The sequence below is a fragment of the Montipora capricornis genome, chromosome 13, assembly GCF_036669925.1.
Source record: "Montipora capricornis isolate CH-2021 chromosome 13, ASM3666992v2, whole genome shotgun sequence".
In the NCBI taxonomy this organism is placed as follows: domain Eukaryota; kingdom Metazoa; phylum Cnidaria; class Anthozoa; order Scleractinia; family Acroporidae; genus Montipora; species Montipora capricornis.
Window position 1 is genome coordinate 38,917,617 of NC_090895.1, and position 27,500 is coordinate 38,945,116.

The 27,500-nt window shown below is 37.4% G+C and overlaps 4 protein-coding genes across 5 annotated transcripts in view; 3 read left to right on the forward strand and 1 right to left on the reverse strand.

Annotated features, from left to right (window-relative positions):
• The window catches only part of LOC138028269 (BOS complex subunit TMEM147-like), a 4,909-nt gene extending 2,786 nt beyond the window's left edge, over positions 1-2,123 (forward strand). The window contains exons 4-7 of the mRNA XM_068875744.1: positions 172-277; positions 516-631; positions 1,573-1,694; positions 1,826-2,123. Of these exons, the coding sequence (XP_068731845.1) occupies positions 172-277; positions 516-631; positions 1,573-1,694; positions 1,826-1,958 (477 nt within the window). The 3' untranslated portion in view covers positions 1,959-2,123. The remainder of the gene's footprint in view (positions 1-171; positions 278-515; positions 632-1,572; positions 1,695-1,825) is intronic.
• A 1,361-nt stretch (positions 2,124-3,484) lies between these two features.
• LOC138028267 (porphobilinogen deaminase-like) lies at positions 3,485-27,358 on the forward strand. The gene is made up of 12 exons (XM_068875742.1): positions 3,485-3,658; positions 16,917-16,989; positions 18,604-18,653; positions 19,248-19,303; positions 20,156-20,233; positions 20,419-20,496; positions 21,191-21,266; positions 22,530-22,643; positions 23,997-24,035; positions 24,113-24,232; positions 25,323-25,376; positions 26,206-27,358. The coding sequence occupies exons 1-12, from the start codon at positions 3,614-3,616 to the stop codon at positions 26,470-26,472; spliced, it is 1,050 nt and encodes a 349-aa protein (XP_068731843.1). The 5' UTR covers positions 3,485-3,613; the 3' UTR covers positions 26,473-27,358.
• On the reverse strand, positions 5,281-9,131 carry LOC138029261 (uncharacterized). Of its 2 annotated transcripts, XM_068876974.1 has the most exons (5): positions 8,599-9,131; positions 8,462-8,491; positions 8,015-8,072; positions 7,358-7,587; positions 5,281-7,058 (listed from the first exon to the last, which is right to left on the reverse strand). In XM_068876974.1, the coding sequence occupies exons 1-5, from the start codon at positions 8,701-8,703 to the stop codon at positions 6,423-6,425; spliced, it is 1,059 nt and encodes a 352-aa protein (XP_068733075.1). In that variant the 5' UTR covers positions 8,704-9,131; the 3' UTR covers positions 5,281-6,422. The 2 variants fall into 2 exon arrangements, with proteins under 2 accessions (XP_068733075.1, XP_068733076.1); XM_068876975.1 differs by lacking the exon at positions 8,462-8,491 and having other exon boundaries at positions 8,599-9,130.
• LOC138029532 (uncharacterized) lies at positions 8,947-13,142 on the forward strand. Its single transcript, XM_068877241.1, has 2 exons — positions 8,947-9,148; positions 11,842-13,142. Exons 1-2 carry the CDS (start codon positions 8,947-8,949, stop codon positions 13,140-13,142), a joined length of 1,503 nt encoding a protein of 500 aa, XP_068733342.1.
• Positions 27,359-27,500: the final 142 nt, after the last annotated feature.

Consider the following 27,500-nt stretch of genomic DNA (forward strand, 5'->3'; position numbering starts at 1 on the left):
TACACACAATGTGTCAACTAATTTTGTCGCTGATTGTAGGTAGAGTTAATCATATTTATTATTAGTGGCAAGAAATTATACTGCGTTACAGTTCCCCTTATGCATGAAATGAAACAGGACAATAATATTCAAGTTTGAAGTTGTTTTGTGTTGTGCTTGCCAATGTTCTAGGAATTCCTCAGATCCACAGTAGATATAGCAGATCTTGTTGGCCTTCATCTTGTGATGACGAAGATTGCAGGAAAGGGTGAACTGAAAGTGTTGGTGGCTGGAGTAGGTATGTTTTTATTATTGTCGATAAATACAGTCATGTAAAGGTATTTTTTCACAGTTTACTTCTCTTTCATTGAATTTGGTAGCTTCAAAATTAACAAATTTATTTGTTTTTACTGGTAATACGTGTAAGTGCTCCTGACCTCCGGTGGGCTGAAGTTAAACTGATATGTTTTTTTTTTTTTTAACAAAGGTACACTTTCATTTGATTATTGTGTTCATCTGCACTTCCTCTGTTTTAGGTTGGGCGACTGCAGAGCTTGTTATGACCCGCCTTATTCCTCTGTGGGTTGGTGCGAGAGGAGTTGAATTTGATTGGAAATACATACAAATGAGTTTTGATGCTAATGTTAGCCTTGTAAGTGACCTTATTAAAGGCCCACATTCACCCTACAGGCATTCCTTCCCGTGGAACAATTATTGTGATATAAGAAAATCGCATCAAAGCTGAAATTCATCCAATCAGATTGCTATGACAAGCAATGCGAGTTTCCATAACAAAAACAAACGGTCGAAAAGCCGGTTGGTTGAAGGTGGGCCTTTAAATCAATTATCTCATACTTTTAAAATTGTTTGTTTCAAGATGAATAAGCATGTATCGGCATTGATGTGCTGTTCTTAATCTTAAAGAGTTGGGCATTTGGAGTTCTCAGTGTTGTGGCAACTGGCCTTGTGAAGGGCGCACTATCCAATGGATCTTTGATTTGTTGTGTGGCTGTCACAGATATGTTCAGAAATGCACATAACAGGCCTTTTTCGATATGATTAAAATTCAGCTTGGAAGAGAGGTTTAGAGGACAAAGACAAAGGGAAGTATGTAAAGTGATAGTGTACAGTAAATGTTTTTCACATTCATTCCAACGTGTCTCTATTGTTTTTGTCCTCACTGCGTCACTATCAACCAGAATATTTGATATTTTGAAAATGGCCTATTAGATGTACAATGATATTGGTAAGCATTGCAAATTATTCCCTCTGATCTTCTTCCCATCTTCATCATCACTCAGGACACAAAGACAAACAGATACATTAACCATTGCCAATGGTAACATTTACTTGTACAGCCTGTACCTTATGCTAGAATGGGTAACAAATGCTTAAACTTAAGGGACATTGTTGGATATCAAAATTGGGTGTGCATCTGCTTACATGTATTTCTGGACATAAGTGCACTTTCACCAGAAGTAGTAATAAATTTGTTGAAACTCAAAGAGAAAAAAAAAATTTTTTAATCTTGAAAATTTTCATCACCCGATGGTGTCTCATTGTTGGTTCACAGAGAATTCTTTGGTTTTTTAGATTCAACACATCTCTACGGCAGCCTTAGTTTGGTTATGGAGCAGAACTGACCTTCAGAAATCCTTCATGCCAATAGTAATGGTTTTCATGGTAGTTACATGTTACAGACCTTTGCTGATTGAGTAAGTTAATTGATGAGAATTATTGTCATGTACATGTTGTACCATTGGAAAGCTTTGCTTCATGTGAATAATAGACAAATGTGTGTCTTATTTCTGAAGTTAATTCATTTACTTTTGTGTGTTGATTACAGAGTTCTAAGTCATGCATTTGGAATTCAATCATGGAGTCTGTTGCTGTTGAAGACAATGCTTACTGGAAGCATTGGGATTGTAGCACTTCAGCTGTATCTGACATTAATCAGTGGCCAACAAATCAGAACTTGAAGAGACTATGTTTGTTAATTAATATTAAAAATTATTGTTCTGTTTAAAGGCAACCTCTACTCCAAGAAACAAACAAACAAACAATTCCTTGAAACTACAGGAAATAAAGTTTTAAGTCAACTTTGTTTGAAACTCAATAAAATAAAGCATTTGAAACTGAAAAAAGTAGCTTGACTGGCTGAAACTGAGACTGCGGCAAACTGAGAAAAATGCAAAATCCATGATGACAGCATCCAAAACGTTGAGAGTACCTGGCTGATGTAAAAAAAGTTATTTCAGGCACACTTTGGGGCTCAGGTTGAATCAAAGGTTAAGTTAATTATTACATTAATCTTGCAAGATTTGGTTCATAATTGTTTTAAAACTTTACAACATTTTTTCTAGCCCACATGTTGTTTAAACAACATTTGGTTGGGTTATATATCTGGACTCCCAAGTCACTTTGCTGATAAGTTTGGTTCCAGTTATGGTCACAGTGTAGTTTTGTAGTTTTATGGCTTTTAGATTAGCATTAGAACTTGACGTTGGAGAACTGACTGCGCAAGTTGACAAAATGACTTCCACTGTAATCTAAAATGAATAGCCTGCATAGCAAACACTAAAGTGGGAGGGAAAGAGGGCTGAAATGGACGGGGACAATTCAGCACTCACTCTGCCACCCTCTTTCTCTCCACGTTTAGCAATAGACCTAATCGGCTACCTCAATGTTGTACCCAATTCAAATCTCCCGGGATTAAGATTCTTTGTGTATTGTATTTGCATGATAATGTAGGATTCATATTTACATGTGAAGAAAACGTTTTATTCCCAAAGGGTTTGAATTGGGTACAACATTGAGTTAGCCGATTAGGTATATTGCTAGGCAGGCTACCAAATGACTTGTTGGGGCACAAATTAATGTAAAACCCTCACTACCCACAGAAATGCTCACTAAAACTGTGCGAAAATACCATTTAAGTTCAGTACCACAATACTGATTTCAAGGTAGATTTATTTCCCAAAACCAAGAAACATACAAAATACTCTGCACTAAGCGCAGCATTCACAACACAGCAAGTATGACAATCCCAAGTGTATATCTCCAATACCGAGAGACTTGTGCATTATTTCATCTTAAGAAAACTCAAAAATAAAATGAACTGTTTATAGTGTCAAAGTCTTAGCTCTGCTATTAACATCTCATTAAATGTTGGGCACTTGATCACGTGATTGGTCTTCATTTAGCTCCAAAGTCAAACTTGGGGAACTCTTCCAAATTGCCCTCGCCGAATCTTTTTCGAATCTGCTGCTCTTCCGCGTCAATTTTCGCCTTCATCTCAGGCGTAGTATCAAATAAACCTCCACCGGCGGCTGAGCTTTTCTTCTTGTACTCTTTCAGCTTCTCTGAGAAAAGTTTCTGAATGGGATCACTGCTCTTGCTTGCATTATTCAGTAAAAAGGCTGTCATTCCAATGTTTCTTCGCCACTCTGCTTGGCATAGGCCGGAGGACCGTGAAACTAGCTGCGAGAAGCGAAAAATTGCCGTCATCGTGTAAAGCCTTACAATCTTCGTCCCAATATTCAAGATGGCAGACTTTGTTTGACATCCAGTCTCGTTTTGACGTGGAGACTACTAGTGTCCAATCTTTTCGCACGTGGAGTACTACTCGGTCAACATGGCGGACGAAGGAGTTGTAAAAGTTGGATCACGCAAAAGCCAGGTATGTGAAATCTGCTGTGGGATAGCTCCATCAACGAGACTCGAAAATATCTACTCCATTTTCTGTCATACTTGGAGATTTATGTTGAGATTTTCGCCGTGGGCTTGCTCTCGACGCGGAGACTTGCAAAGTCGATGTACATGAACACTGTACCCAACTGCTGTTTGATATTGGGGTGCCATGCCATAACTACCATTCCATTTACAAAATCCATCCCATTCTCCTCCATTATATAAATTAGGTTTCTATGAATGTGGCCTTCACAAGTTTTCAACTTGTTCTGACAAAAGAAGGACCAAAATATCGGAAGATTTTTCGATTCCAAGCTAGTGAATAATAATGAGGTGATTCACTCACAGGAAATTAGGGTATTGAATAACCAGTTATGATTCTTGTGACCATTGTATGTGCTTTCGGAATCATGATGTTGCTTTGCTCAGGCTTTGTCATGTCATCATATGATTCTGTCAGGCACTCGAATCATAACCCTGATGTTTTAAGGCTTGAAGGAACCGTCTGTGGAATCATCACCCAGAATTTTTGATTTGGAGGAATCATTGTTATGATGCCCTGAAGCTACTTAGCATCATCTGAAGAATCATAACCCATCACGCTTTGCGCAAAAATCATACTACATGTTTTCTGATGTACAGGAAATCATTTGTGGAATCATAACTTTGATTATGGCAGTGAAGGAAATTGTACTTTCAGTGTCATTCAGCAAAATAGTGGTTCAGATCGACCACTAATTAAAGCACCTGTGATTGTTGTTTTTTTTTTTTTGCAAAAAAACCCAGTCAACTTGTATTCAAAGTTTTCTTAGTTTTTCCATTTTCATGTTTGTTGCAACAGTTCTATTTTTTGCAGAGCCATACCTGCTCATGTAAAAGTAATCCTTGCATACAAAGTGTTAAGAAAAATATTAGCAAACCAAAATGACCTTAAATCTGGACGCATCAAAAGATCATTAAAACGCAACAACTTGAACACAGTTTCATGCTAACAAATAGTAGTCCTTTATTTATATTACTCATGTGACTCATCAATATCCATGTAAACATGTATGTTACAGACTTCTATTCAAACATAACATTTTTTTTGTTGGCCTGTCATGATTAAAAGATCTAATGTGCCACAGAAAATACCAAGTGTACATAAACATTTGGTGCTGATGTTTAATAAGTCAATTAGTCAACATTTACATCAGATCTGTAAAATTCACTATCACGTTGCATTTGTAGATGTGATAAAGATCAGACACACGCATTTGTCATCTGTCACTTAAGGACAGTGCCTACTAATTCAAAGGTGTTTTTGCCCCGGTTTTTGATTATGCAGGAAACCTAGATCTTGACAAGTGTCATTGAAATCCAAAAAGAAAATTGAGGGTAGCCATGCATTTTCTAATATAATTGTTGAATAATATGAAATACAAAGTAATGTATGGCGTTCTTTCTCAAATTTCTCAAATTGAAGCTTAATTATCTCTCAAAAATGCATGGTTACCCCCAATTTTCTTTTTGGATACCAAGAGTACTTACTACGGATAGTTTTAAACTGCACAAAATATCACTGTATTAGTATCACCCAACTAGTGGACTAATGCAAATCCTGCATTTTGATTGGCTACGCTACTAGAGGACTATTAGTAATAGTCCTCGAGTAGTGAAAAGCGTGACATTTTCTTTCGTTTTATTCCCAAATAAATATTTCTTCAACTTGCATTTGCTAACTTTATTAAAGCCTTTTCTGTCCGACTAGTTGGGTGATTCTAAAACAATATTATTAGACCCTTCGCCCTCAAGGGCCACGGGTCAATAACCCATTTGACTTCACCTCACAGGCTATTGACCAGTAGTCCTTGCGGGATAGGGGTCTAATTGTTAATTAGTGAGCATCACCGATAGAAAATCCGAGTATCTCGAGATGAGCAGAATGTATGCGCAATAACAATAGTTAAGGCACCGTCCTTAAAATAATTTAAAATCAGCACAATATTGATATCAAACTCCCAAATCTACATACTCAGTCTGGTAATTTACAGTTAACATTGTTAATATCATATTCCATCTAATAGTTCAGCAAGGAACAAACAACTGTATCACTGTATTGGTAAGCATCATTGATAGGAAACCTGAGTATCTCAAGATGCGCAGAATGTATGCACAATAACAATAGTAGGCACTGTCCTTAATTACATTTTGATCCCGCAGTGGGCATGCAAGAGGGATGGGTCTATTCCTAATTATGTCAGAGACTGCTTTCCAATGCAAGAATTTGTAAAATAAAAACAGTACACAAAGCAGTTTGTGATGGTAAATTAGAAAGATAGTAATTTGCCGAAAGCATGTATATAACAATAAGGGATCAAGTGACAAAATATTAATTTTGCAAAGTTAACAAAGGAAACATGTGACGATGAAATTGATCTAAACAATTAAATTATTTTGCAAGGATGGAATCGTCATTTTTGTTTTGTTTTGGTTACGAAGTCATCCACCTGCATGTCATGTTGCTGTCTTTGTTAACTTCACAGATGACTTTAGAGAAGGCGAAACATGACCTCTTGTCATTAGTTTTTGTCACAAAATTTATGAAGTGATCACATAATTTCTTATACAATGTGGATGAAATGTCAACACTTATAATATTTTTCTAAGGCTACAAATACCGGTAATTGAACCTGCATGCCTTCTTTATGGGATTGAGGGGGCAGAAAAATTCCAAATTGCAATCAAAAATCATGTGATTACTTTCCAGTTATCTAGTCATTAAAATCACCGTCAAACAAAAAGTTGTCAAGGAATGAAATATGATCTGGTGACTCAAAATCGATTGTTGTTGAAGAACGGATGGCCCCTGCAGTAGCCATTAAATCTCGATGTTCTCGTGAATGGCCTAAACTGGTACAGGTAGCCACTCCTCTAGACGTTGTGGAAGCACTTTTTTTATTCTTCTGCAAAGCCAGTCTGCTCTTCTGTTGATGGGATCTTAAAACTGCATTGGAACTTGATGCCGTTGAACTCTCCAGAGGGGTCAGTGGAGCACTTACCTGTTTTTCTGCTGCTGAAGGGTGAGCTTGAGGCACATTTTCTTTTCCTGCCATGTCCAATACATCTCTCACATGTAGCCTCGTGTCTTCTGACATGTGTTTTATTGTGTGCCAGATTCTACTTCCTTTCCGCTGGTTCTCTTGTGCCACCCTTCTTCCCTTCTCTAAATTGATCTTGCGTTTTAACTGCAAATCTTTCTTTGCATCTTCATCATCTGAGTCTGGCACCCGCCCAATTTCTTGTCTGCCCACCATCGGTATCTCTGATCTGATTTTATTTATTTCCTCTTTTGTTAGCTCCTGTTCCAACTTTTTCTGTGCCTCTTCCACTGCTCTGTCTCTCTTTTCCTACAGCAAAAGTTAACATAACAACGTTGTTACCAGTGCAATAATATTATTGTTTGTCAATGCAAACTGGCTATGCGATTGAATATTTAGCCTTTACCCAAGAGATTTCAATTTCATAAGAGGCCGTGTACCGTTGGTATACCACCGTCTATGTTGACACCAATTTGCCTCTCACTGCTGGCTGCTTTGGCGTGATTGTGCTCAAACCCTCATAAAAGACAAGAGTGACTTCTGCATATTTTGGATTAGACCAGGCACCAGTATTTAAATAATTTATATTGAAATAAGGCAAGTGTTACCATGGTTAATCGGTTCCTTCTGTTGATGAATCTCTGACGTCGCCTCTTCTCCTGGTCTGCTTTAGTTATTTGCTGATGTCTCTGACTACGGTAATACCGCTTGACCCTTTTTATGATCACTCCTCTTGAAGGTGGTACCACAGCATTGCCATCTTCATCAAATGCCATCATTTCATGAATGTACTGGTATATTTCATTGCAAAGGGAAGGATCAATTTCAGACCAAGGCACTGTTAATGGAGTTAATGAAACGAATTACTGTAAAATCTTCAGGAAAAGTCAAAATTAAATCAAAATAATAACAAGGGAGTCTATCATTTCCATCTATTGACTGCAGAAACATGAAGTACTTTAATTAGAGAGCTCTTGGTATCAAATCTAGGATATTATTTTTTATCCCTATTCGACTGATTCAAAGTCAATCTTAACAAATTAACCTCTACATTAATGTTCCTATGAAACAGAAAAATAAAATTCAGTTGAAATGTCTTTAAAAGTCCAATAAAAGGTTTTTTAAATCCACAATTAATTGAGAAAAAAATTCCCTGTGTACTTTGTTGACACCCAACGCCATTGCAGCACAAGGCAACTCATAATCCATATCCGGGCGGGATGGTCTTACACATTGAATGCTAACTGCAAGCAAAAATGGTTTACCTTTACTGGGATCAATACGGTCTTTAAATTCATATTGAAATGCATCCTTCATTACATCCTATCAAATATTATACAAAAGCAACCTGTTAGACGTCTATAGTCCTTATACAAATTGCCAAGCGCTTCATTTGCTGTGTAAACAGACACAAACTTGCACACATTTAAGTGTGGATATCTGTAAAATCGACCGGGAATATAGAGATCTAACAATTGAATAACAGCATGAAAATTACAAACAACGCTAATAACAAATCACAAGATAGCCTTAGTGCATCTTTCCATGAAAATTAAAATTGAGCTCACTCCGATTAATAATTTTATTTCAGACAACGTTAAAATTTCACACATCCGGTAATATTTATGGACGTCCACGCTTACGTGATATATATTTTTCATCAATCATCTAATCTTCTGTTCTGCAATCCCAAAATCTTTGGTTATACTTACCAAAGGCACAGATTTTGACGGAATAGTAGACTAAAATGAGAAACAATGAACGAGAAACGTGGTTAAAGAGAGTGTACACGGCTCTCTGCGAAGTAAACCACTTATCTTCAATTAATTGGCTTAATTGATGTACTTACGTGATTCTTCTTTACTGTTTGCTCGATAAAAGAGCTCAGGGCATTTCTTGAGGCAGGATTATTCAACAGGACTTGAATCAGTTCTTCCGGATTCTCGACTTCCATGCTTAAGTATTCCCGTTTGTTAATTTACGAAAAAATCACGCTTGAAAACCAAGGAGAGAAGGCGGAGTAAATTGTTACGAATCCCGTCAAATCTTCGCAAAGAAAGTCACGCAATTCTTCGCTTACGATTTTCCTGTCGTGGGTCGTGCGCACGTCAATAATTCGGGATGATAATCGTAGTAATAGGGTGTTGCTAATGAGAAAATTGAAACTATTTCGTCTCGGCTGACATAATTTCAAGAAATGGCCGAAAGTAACTCTGACACCGGTTATAGGAAGTGTTTTTGCCCCAATTGTCACGGTTGTTTGCGAGCACGAAGAACGGTATACAGGCATCACAAACTGTTTGGGTTGGACCGTTCAAGATGGTCAGGATGCTACAGTGAAAGTAACCAGCCAGCCAAAAAAGCGAGGTTTTCGGATTCTCACAAGCCGGATTTGGAAGGTGAATTTTGTCAACATTTTGTTTTGATCTTGACATGTATAGATGGTTTTCCCCGGTGGTTTTCACAGTGACGTCATCAAATTCTGAAACCAAAACTGCAATTTGTTTTGAATTTTTAACTTTCAGAGGTTGAAGATGTTCTAGAAATAAATCTTTTTTCAAGTTTCGAGTTATATGACATCTTTCGTTTCGAAAATACAGTATTTTGAATTTACGAATTGTCACCTTGCGTGACACCATGATACAAAGTTGTTTGCTTAAAAATATATCAATGACTATGAATCTCAGCAGGCTGAGCGTTTCAAGTACATTAGGAGATGTGTCTTACATATGTATTGCATCTCATGAGCGAAAAGAAAGTTATTTCATCGCCAAGTGAATTCCAGATGTTCCTGTCGATTTCTGGTCGCCATAATGGTGCTCAACAATGGTGTACCACATTGTGGAAAGTTACGTGAAACGCTTCGCCAAATAACTCAGAAACAATTAACCGGACAGACCTGAAAATTGGTGTGGTGATTTAAAAATGTGTCTCATAGAACAACCCAATTTTTTGGCTTATTTCGTTGAACGGTTGATTTTATTTCTTTGTTGCCACTTGCTCCACAATGAAAACGATCTATATTTGTCAGCTCCAGTTCACTCTTTCATTGTAATGATATATCTTTGCGCGTCCACGTAATGTAATTGGCAGAAGAGAAGACAAAAAAGTGGTTTTAGTCAGAGCTACAGTGACCGCGGGGAGAGAGGGGTTGCTACCATTTTTTCCTGGGTTGATTCTTCAGTGCTCGAGGTGGGGTGGGGGGGGGGAAGGTACTTGGGTCAATTAATACTGGGCGGGGACATACTGAAGACACAAAACACATCTAATATACCACCTCCAGAGGTTAGATCTCTTATCAAAAGAGCTTATTACATGCCTTTATCATTCCCGCCTTCTCCAGGTCAGGGGAGAGGGGGGTACACTTAAAATAAATAAGCTCAATTAAACACTGCAAAATATTGATGATTTGCTCAAATACTTCGCATATATATTTCTTATTTAGCACTTAAGGTGGCTGGGACCAGTTTCACTACTTTTAAGGACCTTTTAATTAGAAGGGTTGTCACTACAAAACTGTATCACGTAAAAGAAATGTTATGGTACCATATCAAACACCAATTATTACTTAACAAAATGCGCTCACTATTTTGACGTAATAGGTTACCATGGCAACATGAAAGCTCTTCAAAAACACCCTATATTTCGTCATTACTTGCTTATATCTTAATAATGAACTCGGTGACCCCCATTTTTTATTGTAGAATAGTAATTAGCATCTTGAGATAGAACTATCAGCAAAGTTTAAAAAATTCTTGGGAGCCAATTCAGAGCTACCTTAATTTTTCGAAAATTTAAGGTAGCTCTGAATTGGCTCCCAAGAATTTTTTTTAACTTTGCAGATAGTCCTATCTCAAATTGCTAATTACTATTTTACAATAAAAAATGGGGGTCACCGAGTTCATTATTAAGATATAAGCAAGTAAAGACGAAATATAGGGTGTTTTTGGAGAGCTTTCATGTTGCCTTGGTAACCTATTACGTCAAAATTGTGAGCACATTTTGTTAAGCAATAATTGGTGTTTCATATGGTACCATAACATTGCTGTTACGTGATACAGTATAGTAGTTATAACCCATCTAATAAGAAGGTCTCTAAAAGTGGTGAAACTGGTTCCAGCCACCTTAAGTGCAATGTAAAATTAATGATAGCAAAAATTAATATTTACACAAACATCATGACATGATGATGGTACCCACTCAATTGACACACAGGTGAAAATCTGGACATAAATGAATCTGCAATGGAGGATCAATTTGAATACAGCATTGGTTGTATAGAAGAAAACAGAAAGAGTGCCATGAAAGGTAACTGCAAGTCTGCCATTTGCGTTACTAGTCAAAATTAACATCTAACATCAAATTCAATTATAATGTCATCTATTCCACATGAAACGAAGGACATAGAGGTTTTTGCTCGCAGTCTGTGTTTTTTCTGCATTAATTAAGCATGCTTTTGTAGAAGTTATGAATATGCTTTAATATTATTCGATTTCAGTTGTCTCATGTGATGTCCAGGAACTGGAAGTATCTGTAAAAGAAAATGAGTTGGGAAATAGTTGTAGTGATGGTGAAGAACATAGACTGGATGAATTACAAGGTAAACTGGCTAGCACCAGCTGATTTATCCATATCAGAATACACTGAATTAATTTTTAGATGTCGTTAGAACAGACTTGGAAAGATTCCAATGGGATTTGACCCAAGTATCAGTGTTAATCCAGCGTACTATAGTAATGAAAATCTTTTGTTCCTGCAGATGAGGACCTAGTAGGGAAATATGAAAATGAAAGTGAGTTTGAAGACAGCTCTGATGAAGAAAGAGGAATCAATGCTTTGAAAGGTACCTTGCTCAACCATCAGTACATAATTTCTCTAGAGATCCATCTCCATCTCTGGCAATGTCCAAAGGTATTGTGGCCCCTGAGAATGAGATAGATTTAAAAAATGGTTATAATTATTATAATAAAAGTGAATTCTGTGTTGATTTACAAAATATGCAATTGAAATGTCTGAACACCCCAATAGACATATCAAAACTGTGAAGCAAGCATTACACAAAAATTTTTTTTTTGGATTCACATCATTTCAGGTTCTTTTGATATATCAGAGGGTGAAACTGATCAGTCTGGAGAGACTACAGAATCCAGAAATGAAAAGGAAAGTCAACCAGAGGAAGCCAACCCATTGATGACATTACCTGTAATAAATGACAAAAGCAACTGGAAAAACGAGTGTCATGGACAGGAGGAGAGAAAGGATGAAGAGGAGAAATCATCTAACTTAATTCGCTGGATTTCCCTCTTACTTTTGCGCATAAAGCTTCAATATAACTTATCCAACACTTTGTTTACTGTATTGTTAAACCTTATCTACTTTATTTTTTTTGTGCTTCGTCATCCACTTCATTTGATTTTTCCAAAGACAATTAGTGAACTTGAATTAATTTCAGATTTAAAGGTACTTAACAAGACAAAAATCTTTGCTGTCTGTCCCAATCCAAAGTGTGCATGTTTATATAGTATTGATGAAATCAGTTGTAAGGTGAATGGGAAGCAAAGGGCAGAAATCTGTAAAAAGAAACTTTGGGGTAAAAGGTGCAACACAGAACTATCTTTTGAAAAAAAATTATCATTTGGTAGAACCAAGATGGTTCCTTTCAAGACATATCCATTTTTACCTCCTTCAGAGTGGATTAAAATGTTTTTTAAGCAAGAACAATTCTTGCACCTAATTAGAGACCGCCCTGAACCTTCAAAAACCGAGTACAGGGATATCTGGGATGGAAAGATTTTGCAACAGTTCCTGATGGATCCTGATGACATGACAAAGCCGCTGCTAAAGGATAAAATGAATTTGGCATTGCTGCTCTATCTAGATTTCTTTAACCCATTCCAAAGGGCTGTCTACTCCTGTGGAGCCATCTATATGAGTGTACTGAACATCCCAAAGAGTCAGCGCTTCAAAGCAAGGTGGTCAATGCTTATCGGCTTGATACCAGGTCCATCAGAGCCAGAAGGTCATGTCAATACCTATTTATCACCCATCATTGATGACCTAATTACATTATACTCTGGAATTCAGATCAATTCATTGGGTCCGGGGAAAATATTCAGCCACTCTATTCTTCTTCCCATCTTGGCTGACCTCTCTGCCTCAAGAAAGGTGTCACAGTACAAAAGTCACAAAGCAGATCTGCCCTGTGATAAATGTTGCTTCCAGGCAGTTTGTGAAAAAGGGATGATTGGAGCAAGTGGCAAGATGAGTTTTTACTCAGACTCAAGCAAAAGTTTTCCATACCGGACTGACAAAGAGGTTAGGAAGGCAATGAACACTTACAGAAAGGCTGCAAACAAAGCAACTGCTCAAACCCTTTCCCAAAATCAGGTGTGAAGTATAGTGAACTCATTCGTCTGCCATATTTTGATATGGTTCAAAATTTCCTAATTGATCCCATGCACAACATTTTGATGGGCCTTGTATCAGACATTGGTGAAGTTCTGATATCCAATAGCAATGATATGTTGACAGACAAAGAAATTGAAATACTGGCAAGCAGATTGAGTGCTCTGAGGGTTCCCTATGATGTTGGGAGACTACCAAAGACAATGCTAGAAAAGATGTCTGCACGTGGTTTGAAAGCCCAGCAATGGAAAAATTTCATTGTGACTTATGCCCGGGTATGCCTATGGAACATTGTGCCATACTCGTTCTATGACACCACCAAATGTCTAGCTGAAGCAGTTGAACTTATGTTGAAAGACCCCATCATGAGGCATGAGGTAGATGATATTTCCTGTCTTCTCCAAAAACACCATAAACTGTATGCTAGGGTGCTTGGAAAGTATGCCGTAAGTGTGAATTACCACATGGCACTACACATTCCTGAGCTTATTCAGAATTGGGGCCCCCCAACAAGCTGGTGGTGCTTTCCGTACGAACGACACATTGGCCTTTTAGGTGACATGAACAACAGTGGAAAAACTGTGGAAGAAGAAATTTTTCGTAACTTTGTTGTGCAGCACTTAATTAGTACTTCAAAGATCCCAACATTAGACAGCTTCCAAGAAAAATCCATCCCTTCGCAACTGAAGCCATTCCTTAATCAGTGCCTAGATGATCATAGTGCAGAAAGGCAGGAGGAATGGTCAGTTTACCTCAGAATACAAGCAGAACGCTTTTTTAATGGGCTTGATTGCATTTATAAACTAGCTCCATCCAAAACACAAGGAACATTGGACACTCAGTTGAGAGTGGAAAGAGAAGATTTCCCAGAAGAAATAGCCAAACAGTGGAGAGTTCAGATGTTGCCACCACGAAGAATGAAACAAAGACCAAAACTTGAATTTTTTATTGAACTTAAAAACTACTTGTCAGACATTTATGAGGATTCACTGTTGTCCGTTGAGCCACGCATTGATACATTTGCTAGATGTGATGTAAATGGTTCCACTTTCTCTTCAGCATACAACAGAACAGACAGAGGTCAAACAGCCCTTGTTTATTGTGTGGACAAGTTAGATGGGAGTGATAGTGAGGATGTTTCTCCCTATTTTATTCAGGTTAATTTCTTTTTCACTGCACGTGTCCACTTGAAAGGGTCAAATGGAGCCACTAGCATGAAGGTACACCATCTGGCAAACGTTAACTGGTTTCACTTTGCCAACAAGAACCATGCTTCTGACAAATTAGCTGGATTGCCAGCCTTGAAAAGCACTTTTTATCGTGGAGATCATATTGTCAATGTGAGAAGGTTGATACGTAGGGTGACTACACTTCAAGTTAAGAAGAACTATCAGTTAGTGGCTAATCTGAGTCGATGACTACATTACGTACCTTGAGTATCGCAATCAGTGAAACCCACAGAGTAACCCACTAAAACTGTAGGATGATGCTTCAGAAGACTGGCCAATAACTACTTAAACTTCCTCAATTACCCAGATATCCATTCTGTATAGCACTTAAGAAGATGAAGGTTCAGGCCCAAGTGGTCTTGTCCAAAATGCATGACACAGGTCATTTTAAGGAAAGTTACCAAATAATATCACTTGAGAAATTTGGGTAATCAAATGGTGACAAATGAAATTAGGGCATAATTTTACACATGTTTTGTCCAAAATCAAATAATTTCCATTGATTAGCTACATTGTTTTAAACTTACTCCTTAATTCTCAAACCTGGATACCATGTTGGTAATGTAGGAAAAGTTGCAATGGCAACATTGTAATTTCACATGTCAAATTAAAAATGAACCCTTAAATTTCGTTCCAAAATTAAGGAGTAATTTGTCACCCATGTTATTAGCCAAATAATTACTTGAGAAACGTTGGGAAGATAAATTTCAATATATAAGATAGATGCACATTGTATTTCTGGTTTGATCTAAGTGCAATTGTTAGTTTTACTAATTACAATAACTGTCAAAATTCTTATGCACTGATTGGTTTGTGGCCATGAACTACATGTATGATGTTAACAGTAACACGATTGAGCACATGCTGTCTCAACAAATGTGAAACCAAACAGTAGGGTGATTTTGTTACATTGTACTTTTTTCCCCAAGTTATTGTCAGTTGTCTGTGGTCTGTACTCTTATAGAACATAGAAAATGTTGGCTCGTAGTTCCACTTGAAACTTGAATATTTCAAGACATTACATGCTGTATAATGGTACAGATTAAAGAAAACTGATGTCAATTTTATAATTACATGTAAGCTTTTATCATTAAAATGATAATTAAATTCAATTTTTTCCAAATTATGTTTAGCAATTACCAGTAGATTTATTAAAGGTTTCAACAAATCATCTAATTAGATACTGCAATATAATCTGGAAGCACAGCAACTGATAAAAAGGGATTAAATAGGCCTGGCTGGTCACTATTCACTTAATATGGCTCTTGAAGGAAATAGGGTTGGTTTCCATCGAGTTCTAATATTTCACGAAAATGTTTAATCATACGACCTGAAATACATCAAGAGTTGGGACATAAAAAATAATTGCTTTGCATTATAACTACAAATTGAACACACCAAGGCACACTTTTGCATACACAAGAGACAATAATATAATGTGCAACCTTGACAATACTGTAAATTTCAGTGAAGTTTCCAACGATTTACCATTGTTTAAGCTCGCTTCTCACAACGTGTGCAATGTCTTCAAACAAATGATCAATACATCCAAATAAAAATTGCTTCAACATGCAAATACAAGATCAATAACAGGTGACAGCTGACTTACCAAAAGAATGCTCTCAGACACCTCACACACTGCCAGTCGTTTTCTTGCCCAATATCATGGAAATCACACTTTTTTTTCTCCTCCGTGTATCGCACGTTGTCACAAGTGCTTATTTTAAACATGGTTCAGATTTTAATAAGTTAGTAACGATATTGAATCCACGAACAATTTCAAGAAAGCAACGAATCCTAAGTTATGATTCCACCAATGATTTTTCAGGCTGCTGGAATCATACCACGTGATTCAGGTGAATCGTATTTGATTCCAGTGTCGATTTTCCAAGTGTGGATAAATCATCATGTGATTGGTGTTATGATTATCCAGCCTTGAAAAATCATAAGCAACAATTCCAATGCCCTGTTAAATCACCTTGTGAATTTAACAACATAATTCCACAAGTAAATTTCCTGTGACTCTTTTGGTAATGAATTGAAAGTTAGCAACCCCTAGCTTTTTAGAAGACTTTATTTATAGCTAGCCAACGGATAATAAAATGCTATTTTATTAGTCACTCCTGGCCGGGAATGGCATTGAATATGAATTTTTTTTTTGGGCTTTGCCTTTCCATTAGTTTCTTAACGTTGGTGATGACTCAGGTGCGTGACTGCACAAAAACAACATCCATAAAATCAGATCATTTTTCTGCCAATCCACGATTCATTTTGCACTTCAGTACCCACACCTGGGCTGTCTATGGAATCGCAGGCATGATTCTGTGGCTGTCCCAAGCATTTGGGTACAAACACAAGCCTATGGTGGACAGTGAGGCTGCCAGTGATCCTTTTTCTAAATGCAGACAGACTAGTTAGCATTGTAACGAAGTGAATTGTGTGGTTCCTAGAAGTCTTTAATCTGGTACTCTTTAAGACAGAAAATAGAATTTTTCCAACTCATAAACATTGTATACAATTTTTCTCCCAACAGCTGGCCCTTATTCAAACTAATGTCATTATTGATGCACTAAAGAAACTATATCCTGATAGATCTTTTGAAATTGGTAAGAAATTTGAGCTCTCTTTGCTCTTAACTTAAACTGGTTTTGCAAACAAATGCATTGGTTAAAATAATATGATGCATGTCATGGTGATATTGTCATGAACGGAAGTTAATATTGCATGAGACTCCTTCACATGATTATAGGACATTTCACCTACAGGGGGTAGAATTTCAAAGACTGGGAGAACAGAAGACAGAGATTGTTGTAGGCAATCTCTTTGCTTGTTTATAAAGTTATTTTACAATAAAATCAGGAGTGAATGTAACAGATTTCCAACAAGCAAGTTTCTTTACTTTAGAATTTATATGAAATGTCATGTATTTGAACTGCGGAATGGAAAGGAAATGATACATTTTTTTCTTTTTAATTTTTTTTAAAATAGTAAAACAGGTTACATATGCTAATATGAATACAAAGACTCTAAATACAATTCCAATATTTACAGCACTTATAATACAGGTTACTTAAGTAATACTGACAATACAGTACTCTACACATAACACAGTTTTTACTATCGAATTAGAGGCATGAAATGAAAGGGAGCATTGCTTTCCATTTCACATTATGAATATCTATGGAGTTATTTTGCTTAGCTATGAAAAACTCTAACTGATAAGCACTTTTTAGTTTCGTCTTAAGAAGTGAAACGGAAGGTCTTATATTAAGATGTTGGCTTTGATAAATAACTTGTTTACCGAATAATATAATATGGTTGAGTAACGGCACATCTTTTCGAAAGAATCCAAACATTATGTTAGTGCTTGTTAAAACATCAATTGTGATACATGTAGTTAAAAAGATCATTTCCGTTCGATAAATAACTTAAGCAGTTGCAAGCAAGCTTTAAAAAACACAGGCTGCACTGGGTCTACCAACTGATCTTTCCAGTCAAATTGGAGCTGTCTTTGTTACTGTAAACCAATTTCCTACACTGTTAACCTATTAACTCCTGGGATTAACATTTAAGCCTTGTCCAAACGGGACATGTTTGGTGACCAAACATGCTGATGTTAAAGTGAGTGGCCAAACGATTAAAACCTGTTTAATCTAACTTGGATCAAACTCTGCAAGCAAAGAACTATTGGTCTCAAATACATAAAAAACACGCAGATGCAAGCGTGGTACGCATGCCCATGCCAAACATGTTTGATACAGCTGTCCAAACGAACAAAACTTTGCCCATCAAACACAAGAACAAAAGAATTGTTTTAAGTTGTTTGAGATCGAATGTTTTGATCAAACAGCACTGAAGAAGTTGGACCAAATGGTAAATTGTTTGATGGTGCTTGGTCGCCAAGCATTTCCTATTTGGACAAGGCTTTAGTAGATTTTACTCTGTCTAACACCAGACAATTTACTCATCAACGGGGGATGCCCTAGGGTACCTGAGGGGTTAAGTGGGTTAAGGTATTACATTTGTATATTGTCACTAAAGGCTAACTTAATACTGTCACTCTGGAGTCTCTAACAAGGAGGTTAAGCCTTGTGGCATTTCCCTGTTGTTTAAAGTTCTGCTTTTTTCTTCAGCCTAGTATACAGCTGTACATGTAATAACCTGTTTGCTGTAATTTTAGGAATTTTAATAAAAAATGCAATTTTCATTTTTGTTTTCAGTTTCTATGTCAACTGTAGGTGACAATATCTTAAATAAACCATTGCCTAAAGTAAGTATACCTGTACTTTTCTATACATTATAGGCATACATGTATGAATTTTGTTTATCTATGAAGGAGGATGTAATGTTGAGAAAAGAATATTTTCCTTCACTTGAAAGGGGCTGTTCTACAAAATTTAGCCAAATTAAGCAACCAGAAACTGGCAACCTACTTAGAGCAGTGAGGGAAAGTTTGAATATGACGACAAATACAAAAGGAGGCAAGGATGGCCAAAATTGAAGAAGATTAAAATGGATTGTGAATGAGGTTTTTGAAAACTGTTCAGCCTGACAGGTTTTCAAAGTTGATCTCTGTTGTTTGTAACTTTAATTCTGTATGCTTGACAGTAATTTTTTCGTCATGAAGCTTAATTGCTTTGTGTTGTTTAAACTTTAAAAGTAATTTCTGAGTTAACGTTATGTTGTATGGCAAGAAGTGGTGAGTAAATGGTAGAACGACACAAAAATGAACTGCACTGCTGTGAAACAGCCCCTTTGACTTTCTGGTTTTGTTTTGTATCTATTGGAAACTTTTCTTGTAACTTATGTACCTGAATAATAGTAAATAACATTATTATTGTTTGATTTAAATTGATTGTTAAAGATTGGTGAGAAAAGTGTCTTTACTAAGGAACTGGAAGTTGCTCTAGCCGACAAAAGGTGATTTTGGATTTACTTATAAGATAATGCACCCAGAGCATGAATTATTTCAGTGTTTTTTTTTTTTTTTACAAAATAGCTTCCTATTTAATTATAAGTTACCATGATCATTTAACAAAGAGCTTTCTTACATTGTAGGATGAGAATAACAGTTTGAAAAAATAAATTCCCCTGCTCCATGAGAATGACCACAATCACTTTTCAATGATTCCATCTCATTAAATAATAATAAAGTAATAATGAACTTCAACTTCTGAACTGACTTCACCCATTCACTTTCGCTCTGACGAAGGGCTAACACTCAAAACGTCACTTTTCTAAATCGTTCACGGTGGTAATTCAACCTTTATCAACACGTTTGATAAATCCAAATTTTCCTGTTTCACTATCCCACCGATGCAGCACCACAGTTTCTTTACAAACTAGAAATTTTTTGACTTCACCCATTTTGTGATTGAACAATATTATTATTAACCCCTTCATTCGCATGGTCAAAATGTTCATTCTCCTAAATAGTACCGTAGATTTCTTTTTTGAGAATATGGTGTTATATCAAGATCACAGCTCTTAAATAATATTGTCTTCATTCTCAATACTTATCTGAGGAGAATTTACATGCTGGTCACTCCCAGGAGTCAAAGGGTTGATTAGTATTTATAAATTCCACTCAGATTTGTTTATTTTACTTTAGAACTATGAGGTGAACTGGCTGTTAAATGTAGATGCAAAATTAATGTACAGCTTATAAAGTGGCTTTTTTTTTGCTGCACAAAACCTTTTTTTTTTTGTCATGTTTATGAATGCCACCATTTCTTACTAGTTATTTTGCAACATGTTCCCTTGTTTTTGCAGTGTACATTTGGTGGTTCATTCACTGAAGGATCTTCCCTCCAGTCTGCCACCAGGAATGCTGATTGGAGCTGTATTCAAGTAAGATGCTGCAGTAGTTAACTTAAATGACAGGTTTTCAATACTTCGTGGTCTTAGCATTCTTTTGAAGTATTAATAAATGCTTGGATGTGTCAGGCTTGATATTTCGATTTAACAACTTTCGCATTTGTGCATTCCCTGCTCATATTTCCAACATTGTAACTTTAATTTTTCTTTTTGATTAGGCGTGATGACCCTCATGATGTCGCTGTATTTCATCCCAAGCATAAAGGGTGTACTCTTGCAAAATTACCAAAAGGAAGGTAGAGTCTTCATGATTGATTTCGATGTGATTCAAAGTTTTGATATTGTTTTGTATTTAAAAAAAACTACTATCTTAATTTATAAATCCTGCTTGTGTGGTGGATAGAACAATGATAGCCACAGATGCTTTGCAAGTTGTTGTTTTTCTCTTCCAAGTCCCAAAAGGGAAAGGAATGATGTAAATACCGGTAGATATATTCCTCTCCAAAAACACTCTTCCTATCTGAGAAGACTAGCGAGTCAAATTGTTTGCAGATGTAATAACAAAGGCAGCACTTTCTCCTGAGTTAATTTCATATTCTGAGCCCTGGACTTGGTTTGGCCAGGGTTTGAACCGGCAGCAGCTTCCACAGTGTTCCAGAGCTCAACCAACTGAGTTAAGCAGTCAGTACTGCATTTGAACAAATAACCCCTTTATAAAATTGAATTTTGTATTTTGCATTGTGAAATGGCAAAGTGGCATTCTCACACTCCCAAGTGGTACATAGTAACCTAAACAAGCCTCAAAACGACAAAGTCGACCCAGTACTACACGGTTTCTTCATTGCTTAATTTTTTGCCCTTATTTTCACTTTCCCTTTGGTTCCTGGATTTTCGAGGATGACGAATGGTTCATCTGCAATAGTTATTATGTTTGTCTTGCTTACTTCAACAATGAATTCAATTAATGCTCAGTATTGTTTCCTCTTGTAGTGTTGTTGGGACAAGTTCTTTGCGGCGCAGTGCACAGCTGAGAAGAGCATTTCCTCAATTGATCATCGAGGATGTTGTATCCTTTAGATGACACCAGTGTGTCCTGGGTTCCATTTTCCCACTAGGTTGAGTTTGTTGGTTCTCTTCTCTGCTCCAAGAGGTTTTTCTCTGGGTACTCAGGTTTTCCCCTCTCCTCAAAAACCAACGTTTGATTTGAGCCCCTCCGGAATATGAGAGACATTGGGAACAAGCTTGCGGGTTATAATTCCGTGTCCAAGTACACTAAATGAAAAATCCACGTAAAATTCCTTACGCAATACAATACTCAACGTCACCTGCCAACACTATACATCAATACTAAATACTTTATATAGTCTTAACACGATTAATCGTAACTTTTAAGTGACGAGTAGTGACTGCTAGTAACGTGTAATAACGGGTAGTGATGTGTAGTAACGTCTAGTGATGAGTAGTAACGACTAGTAACCTAAAATGACAGATGGTGATGAGGAGTAACAGATATTGACGTTAGACTATATAAAGTAACTAGTATTGATGTGTAGTGTTGGCAGATGACGTTGAGTACTGTATTGCATAAGGAATTTTAAGGGGATTTTTCATTTAGTGTACTTGGGCACGGATTTGCACGGCATAGTAACCAGGTTGCTCAAGCACTTGTGGGAGGGTCAAGGGTTATTATTAGATTCATGTTTACCGCTTAAAATTAGGTGAATTTTCACTGTCGTGCTTTTGACTTTACGTTGCCGAATTTCCACTGCGGCGTTTTTTCTTGAGATTTACGCACGTTTATGTGCACGTGCGCGTGTAGCAATCGGAAGGATTTTCGCAAAAGTTGAACTACGACACACTGCATTTACGTATTTATGTAACCGATGACATTTTTGGATTTTTTCACGTGGCACCTTTATCATACGGACTTGGATAAAAATGGAGAAGAAAACGCTAGGTTTTCAAAGGCTACCATTACTTTGGAATTATACCCACAATTTCCTTCCCCCAAATTGAGGATGGCCGGTATTTACGTAGGGTCATCGCACCTAAAGGGATCCAGGTTAAATTGACAGTGGACATTTCCAACATGTGCTTTTTTTTTTGGCACATTTTACGAACGCAAATATTTACGCGACACGGCGGCGGTGGAAATCCACCTGTAAGAAACGTTAGTGGACGAAATCGTGGGGTTACTTAATATACGCTCGCTGTATTGGACTTCTCAGTGATGGGTCTATAATTCGGCAGTACTCTTCGCTGAAAGAAAATGATTAGTTTTGTTCACATCTTCATTTTTCTTAACAGTTTCTTTTGTTGTTGTGTTAAGCGAGGTAACTTGAACACGCGACTGAAGAAACTCGATGCTGGTGATAAATATGATGCCCTTATTTTGGCCGCCGCTGGAATGGAGCGCATGGGATGGGACGAACGAATTGATCAGGTCAGGAAAGAACATTTGTAGCTGGTAGAGCGGTTTTCAATTGAGTGTCGAAAGTAATTAGATAATTACTTTGGTTTATAATTTCTTCACTCAGTGATTGGTTCAAAGTTCTCGCGCCATTTTTTCAACCAATCAGAAGTGAAACCAAAACCAATCGTGGCTCGAGCGTGCACATTTTCCCGCGCTTTGTGTCGGCTACGTGTAATTACTTCGAGTTTTGATTGGTTTGCTGGATTGTCTCCGTCCTTTTTGATTGGCCAAAGTAATTACTTTGGTTTTGGTTTTACGACACTCATTTGAAAACCGCTCTAACAGAGCGCTTTCCCATCGAAAAATTCGCAGTTCCGAACTTAGTAAAGATTGTTGGAATCATTGCCCGCTTGAGACATTTTGTTCTGTTTAGAGCGAGTTTCAATCGAGTGGCGAATCGTCTCAGGCGCGGATAATAAAATTTCGAGTAATTCGATACACGCTCAATTTTGATATGCAACAGGAAGAGTCCCTTTAAGTCTAAGCGTGTGCTATCTTTCCCTAATAATGAGCTAAGTGCGAGGGTAAGTGTGTCCAGAAATCATGCACGCAATTAGATGCCTATATTTATGCACACCAAATTTAGATATCTAACACGAATTGCCCCTTTAAGTCCAAGCGTGTGCTATCTTTTCCGAACAATGACCTAAGTGTCCAGGGTTAGCGGTATTTTTTGGTCACGGTAAATCTTTACTTACTGAAGAGTAGAGTGTAGGAAACATTTTATGACGTCTGTTTTTCGAGTCTCGAGTGATTTTCAAGTTGGGGAGAAGAGCAAGGAGACACTTCGTGACACGTATTGAAATCGGTTTGCATCTAATCAATTTCATTTCCCGCAGACATATCTGCTGAACTCCAGCAAATGTATAGATGCTCAGATAAGGGCTTCGTCTTCGCTAATATGAAAGGCTAACAATCGAAACGGCTTCAAGTTCAAATTTCTCTAAGGTGGTCAATTTACCAAGATATCAATTCAGTTGATAAACCCATTTCTGTGTTATACTTCCCCACCGACGCAGTACCGCAGTTTCTGTAGAAACAAAACCCCTTTATCCATTTTGAGGTCGCTTTAGGTGGGTATGGTCTCGCTTCTGATTGGCTTATGAAATTGTGAGAATTTTTTGTCCAATCACCAAGCAAATTCGTGACAGTTCTGACTTCTCTCACGCTTTTCCCATGCTCGACGCTGGCTGCTGATTGGTTCATTTGATCACCAAATTATTAGTGACAACTTTGGTCCTCCTTTGTTGAAAACTACACTCGGACCAGTTTGAAGAAGTTTCATTTTCTCAAAACTGTAAATTGTGTGCATTTTTTTTTCAGGTTCTTGGTCCTGATGAATGCTTGTATGCTGTGGGACAGGTTTGCGTGAAAGTCATTGACCTGATATTTTTACTGGTCTTTTAAGAACTTTTACCATGTGCGTGTCTTTCTTGTAGGGTGCTTTAGCAGTGGAAGTTAATCTTGATGATTTTCAAACCATTGAATTGGTGTCCAAACTGATTGATAACCAAACAAGCTTTTGCTGTGCGGCCGAGAGAAACTTCCTTAGAACATTGGTGAGAAACAACTTGAGGATCACGAAGAGATTCATTGTTGGGTGTTGACTCGGGGATACTCGGAAAAAATCCGAGTGCTCTTTTGCAAGAGTCGAACCTACGACTTTCGGATTGCTAGTTCGGCGGGATGCTCTACTACTGAGCCTTTAATTTTTCGGTGTTGACTCGGGAATACTCGGAAAAAATCCGAGTGCTCTTTTGCAATAGTCGAATATACGACCTTCAGATTGCTAGTTCGGCGGGATGCTCTACTACTGAGCCTTTCATTTTTCGGTGTTGACTCGGGAATACTCGGAAAAAATCCGAGTGCTCCGAGTGTAGCATCTCCTTAAGGTACAATCGTGAACTTGATGATCTATTGTGAGAAACGCATGTCCCAGATTGAAAGTAATTAGAGGCACGCGCAATTTTGGTAAACGTCGCAGTATCCCTTAAATAGCAGGGAGGAGGGAGCAGGGATGGTGTAGTGGTGATTGCACTCGCCTCCCACCAATATGTCAGGGTTCGATTCCGGCCTCGTGGCCATATGTGGGTAAAGTTTGTTGTTGGTTCTTTACTCTACTCCGAGAGGTTTTTTTCTCCGGGTTCTCCGGTTTTCCCTTTCCTCAAAAACGAACACTTCTAAATCCCAATTCGATCGGACTGAGGGCAATATTGGAAACTACTGGGTCACCAGTAAATATGTTACCCTCGTTAAATAGAGTTTATTTCTATTCGCGAACTAAGTGGACTTAACGTTACCGTTCGTGTTATTAGTTAGAGTTTTCGTGACTGCTTTTCGTGACACTCTGAGAAGTTTATAACCATTAGTTCAAAAAGTAAATGATGGTAAAATTGAGGAAGCTATGAAGACATTTCGTGACCCTTGTATAATGCGACGTGCATCATAGTTTCAATTCTGGAGACAAATGGAGAAGTCACTAAAAAAATGATTAGAAGGGTGTGGCCCCTGTAATTGTTATTTGAATAAACAATGAATTAATTCAATAGATTTTCAAATGCCTTGCATTTTCTAGGACGAAGGACAACGATTCAATTTCAAGACTCTTAAGAACCCGAAGAAATGCAAACTTTTTGTTTATTTTATTAGGAGGGAGGTTGCAGTGTGCCAATTGGAGTAAATTGCAGCCTAGAGAATAATAAGGTATGACTAAAATACTTTTAATTCATCAAGTATCGTTAAAACGTCTCCCTCCTCCGTGACGATTATGACATTCGAGTTCAGTATTACATTACTTCTCGGGTGCGGGTCATTTGAATGAAAATCGCTTTTATGAAAATTGCTTTTATGAAAATTCGCACTGGTTCTCACTTTTAAACCGAAGTTGACGTGAAGTGGGAAATTAAGGGCGCGTCCGATTGACCCTATTCCGGAATAAGAATACGCGGAGTGATGATTTGAAACACTATTTGTGGCGTTTTGCAGCAACAAGGATAATAAAGCTATGTTTAAAATAGCATTTTAGTAGATGTTTGACAATATTAATATGAATCTCCGCAAAAACGAAGGATTTTTTAACTTCTATTCCATGTATTCCTATTCCGGAATACGGTCAATCAAACGCACCCTAAGGGAGCGTTCGATTGACCCTATTCCGGAGTAAGAATACGTGGAGTGATGATTGAAACGGTATGTTTGGCGCGTTTCGAAGCAGCAATGATGATAAAAATATGTTTAAAATAGCATTTTAGGAGATGCTTGACAATTTTAATGTGAGTCTCCGCAAAAACGAAGTAGTTCTAACATGTATTCCATGTATTCGTATTCCGGAATACGGTCAATCGAACGCACCCTAAATGTGCTCTATAGGCCTTTTTCGATATATTGAAAATTAGCTTGAAAGAGAGGTTTAGAGGACAAAGACAAAGGAAGGTGGGTGATATGCAAATATTTTTCACATTCATTCCAATTTGTCTCTATTTTGTCCTCGCTGCCTTACTATCAAGCTGACCCATTCTCCTTGATATTTCAGTTAAGCATCACAGGTGCTGTGTTCAGTCTGGACGGAAAGGAGTGCATCACGGACACTGTCACGGGGTCGCTCCCAGTCCCTTCGATTCAGACGGGTGGCTGCTCTCATCCCGCACTCACTCAGTCCTGTATCTATGTCCCTGAGGAAGTTCGCGGTTGTCTTGTGGAAGCCGAGGAGCTGGGAGAAAAGTTGGCGCGGAATCTGATTGCTCAAGGAGCAGAGCAAGTGCTACGGGCAGCTCGAGAACAAAAAGACCTTGTTCAGTAGGTTAGATAGGGTTTTTTTGAAATTTTGCACCTGTTGAGTTTGATTTTATATCGTTGCACTTGGCGTTTAGCCGAAAAATCTCTCGCTGCCTTCTCTGCAAAGTGATAGGTCAAAGAAAAAACCAACAGTGAATTGCTAGCACGCGTTTTCCTGTTCTTATATGGCCACGCTATGATTGGTTCATTTTAATTCCTTCGTTTCTTGTGATTGGCCAAGAGTTACTCTTGTTTTGGTTTCACTGCACTCAATTGATAATAGCTTTTAGGCAATTTAAATGCTACAATTCTCCCAACAAATATATGTAGATTATTTTGTAAAAAAAAACTGCGGTAAAATACTACTAAACATTTTAAATCTTGAAAACTTATTTCAAAAACTGATGACGTTTCGACGTTCTCGAAGACGTCGTCAGATTTTTAAAAAAGTTTTTATTTCGTGAAATGTTTGGTACTATTTTATCGCATCTTTTTTTATCGTCATATTTTTGAACAAGTCACTTCTATTTCAATTACCGGTTTGGATAAAAAAGTAAGGCGAGAGATTTGTGTATGCTCCTAGGGCTGGCACCAAGGACGTAAAAATGAAAGCGGTTCGGTAAAACGAAAGTTTTAAGTGGTGTTAACAATATGGGACGCTTCCCTGTGAATACCCCTTAGAGCAATTATTTTAAGAATTCTAGAATCTTTCCACTTCTTTGGTATTTATTTTTTTGTAAAATGTAGGATTTAGGATTTAGTAATTTTTAATGAGGACTATTAATGTAAATGTGATGGATGCGATGCAGTCCAAGTAATATTTATGTCAAAATCCAAGTGGTATTGTAAAACGCAACGGCTCTGCTTAGAGGGTAGTGTCGTGAATTGTTAGTAAAAATCTGGAAAGCAAAGGAGACCTGTTTACTGATGGCAAACGAAAATGAATGGCCAAATTTTCTTCAAAACGGCCATTTTAGCTCACAGAAACCATTTTAAAGTGCTTTTGGTCACGCGTAGCCAAGATTAAAATGATTGGCAACTTGAAAACGTCAG

What these genes read in the sequence shown, in the direction of transcription:
- LOC138029532 (XM_068877241.1), top strand. Translation starts at nt 8,947, where the DNA reads ATGGCCGAAAGTAACTCTGACACCGGTTATAGGAAGTGTTTTTGCCCC. An exon ending in TCACAAGCCGGATTTGGAAG is followed by an intron (nt 9,149 to 11,841) that starts GTGAATTTTGTC and finishes ACATCATTTCAG; the next exon opens with GTTCTTTTGATATATCAGAG.
- LOC138029261 (XM_068876974.1), bottom strand. Translation starts at nt 8,703, where the DNA reads ATGGAAGTCGAGAATCCGGAAGAACTGATTCAAGTCCTGTTGAATAAT. An exon ending in CGTCAAAATCTGTGCCTTTG is followed by an intron (nt 8,073 to 8,461) that starts GTAAGTATAACC and finishes AATATTTGATAG; the next exon opens with GATGTAATGAAGGATGCATT. An exon ending in CCGTATTGATCCCAGTAAAG is followed by an intron (nt 7,588 to 8,014) that starts GTAAACCATTTT and finishes CTCCATTAACAG; the next exon opens with TGCCTTGGTCTGAAATTGAT.
- LOC138028267 (XM_068875742.1), top strand. Translation starts at nt 3,614, where the DNA reads ATGGCGGACGAAGGAGTTGTAAAAGTTGGATCACGCAAAAGCCAG. An exon ending in TGATAGATCTTTTGAAATTG is followed by an intron (nt 16,990 to 18,603) that starts GTAAGAAATTTG and finishes TTTTGTTTTCAG; the next exon opens with TTTCTATGTCAACTGTAGGT. An exon ending in CTGATTGGAGCTGTATTCAA is followed by an intron (nt 20,234 to 20,418) that starts GTAAGATGCTGC and finishes CTTTTTGATTAG; the next exon opens with GCGTGATGACCCTCATGATG.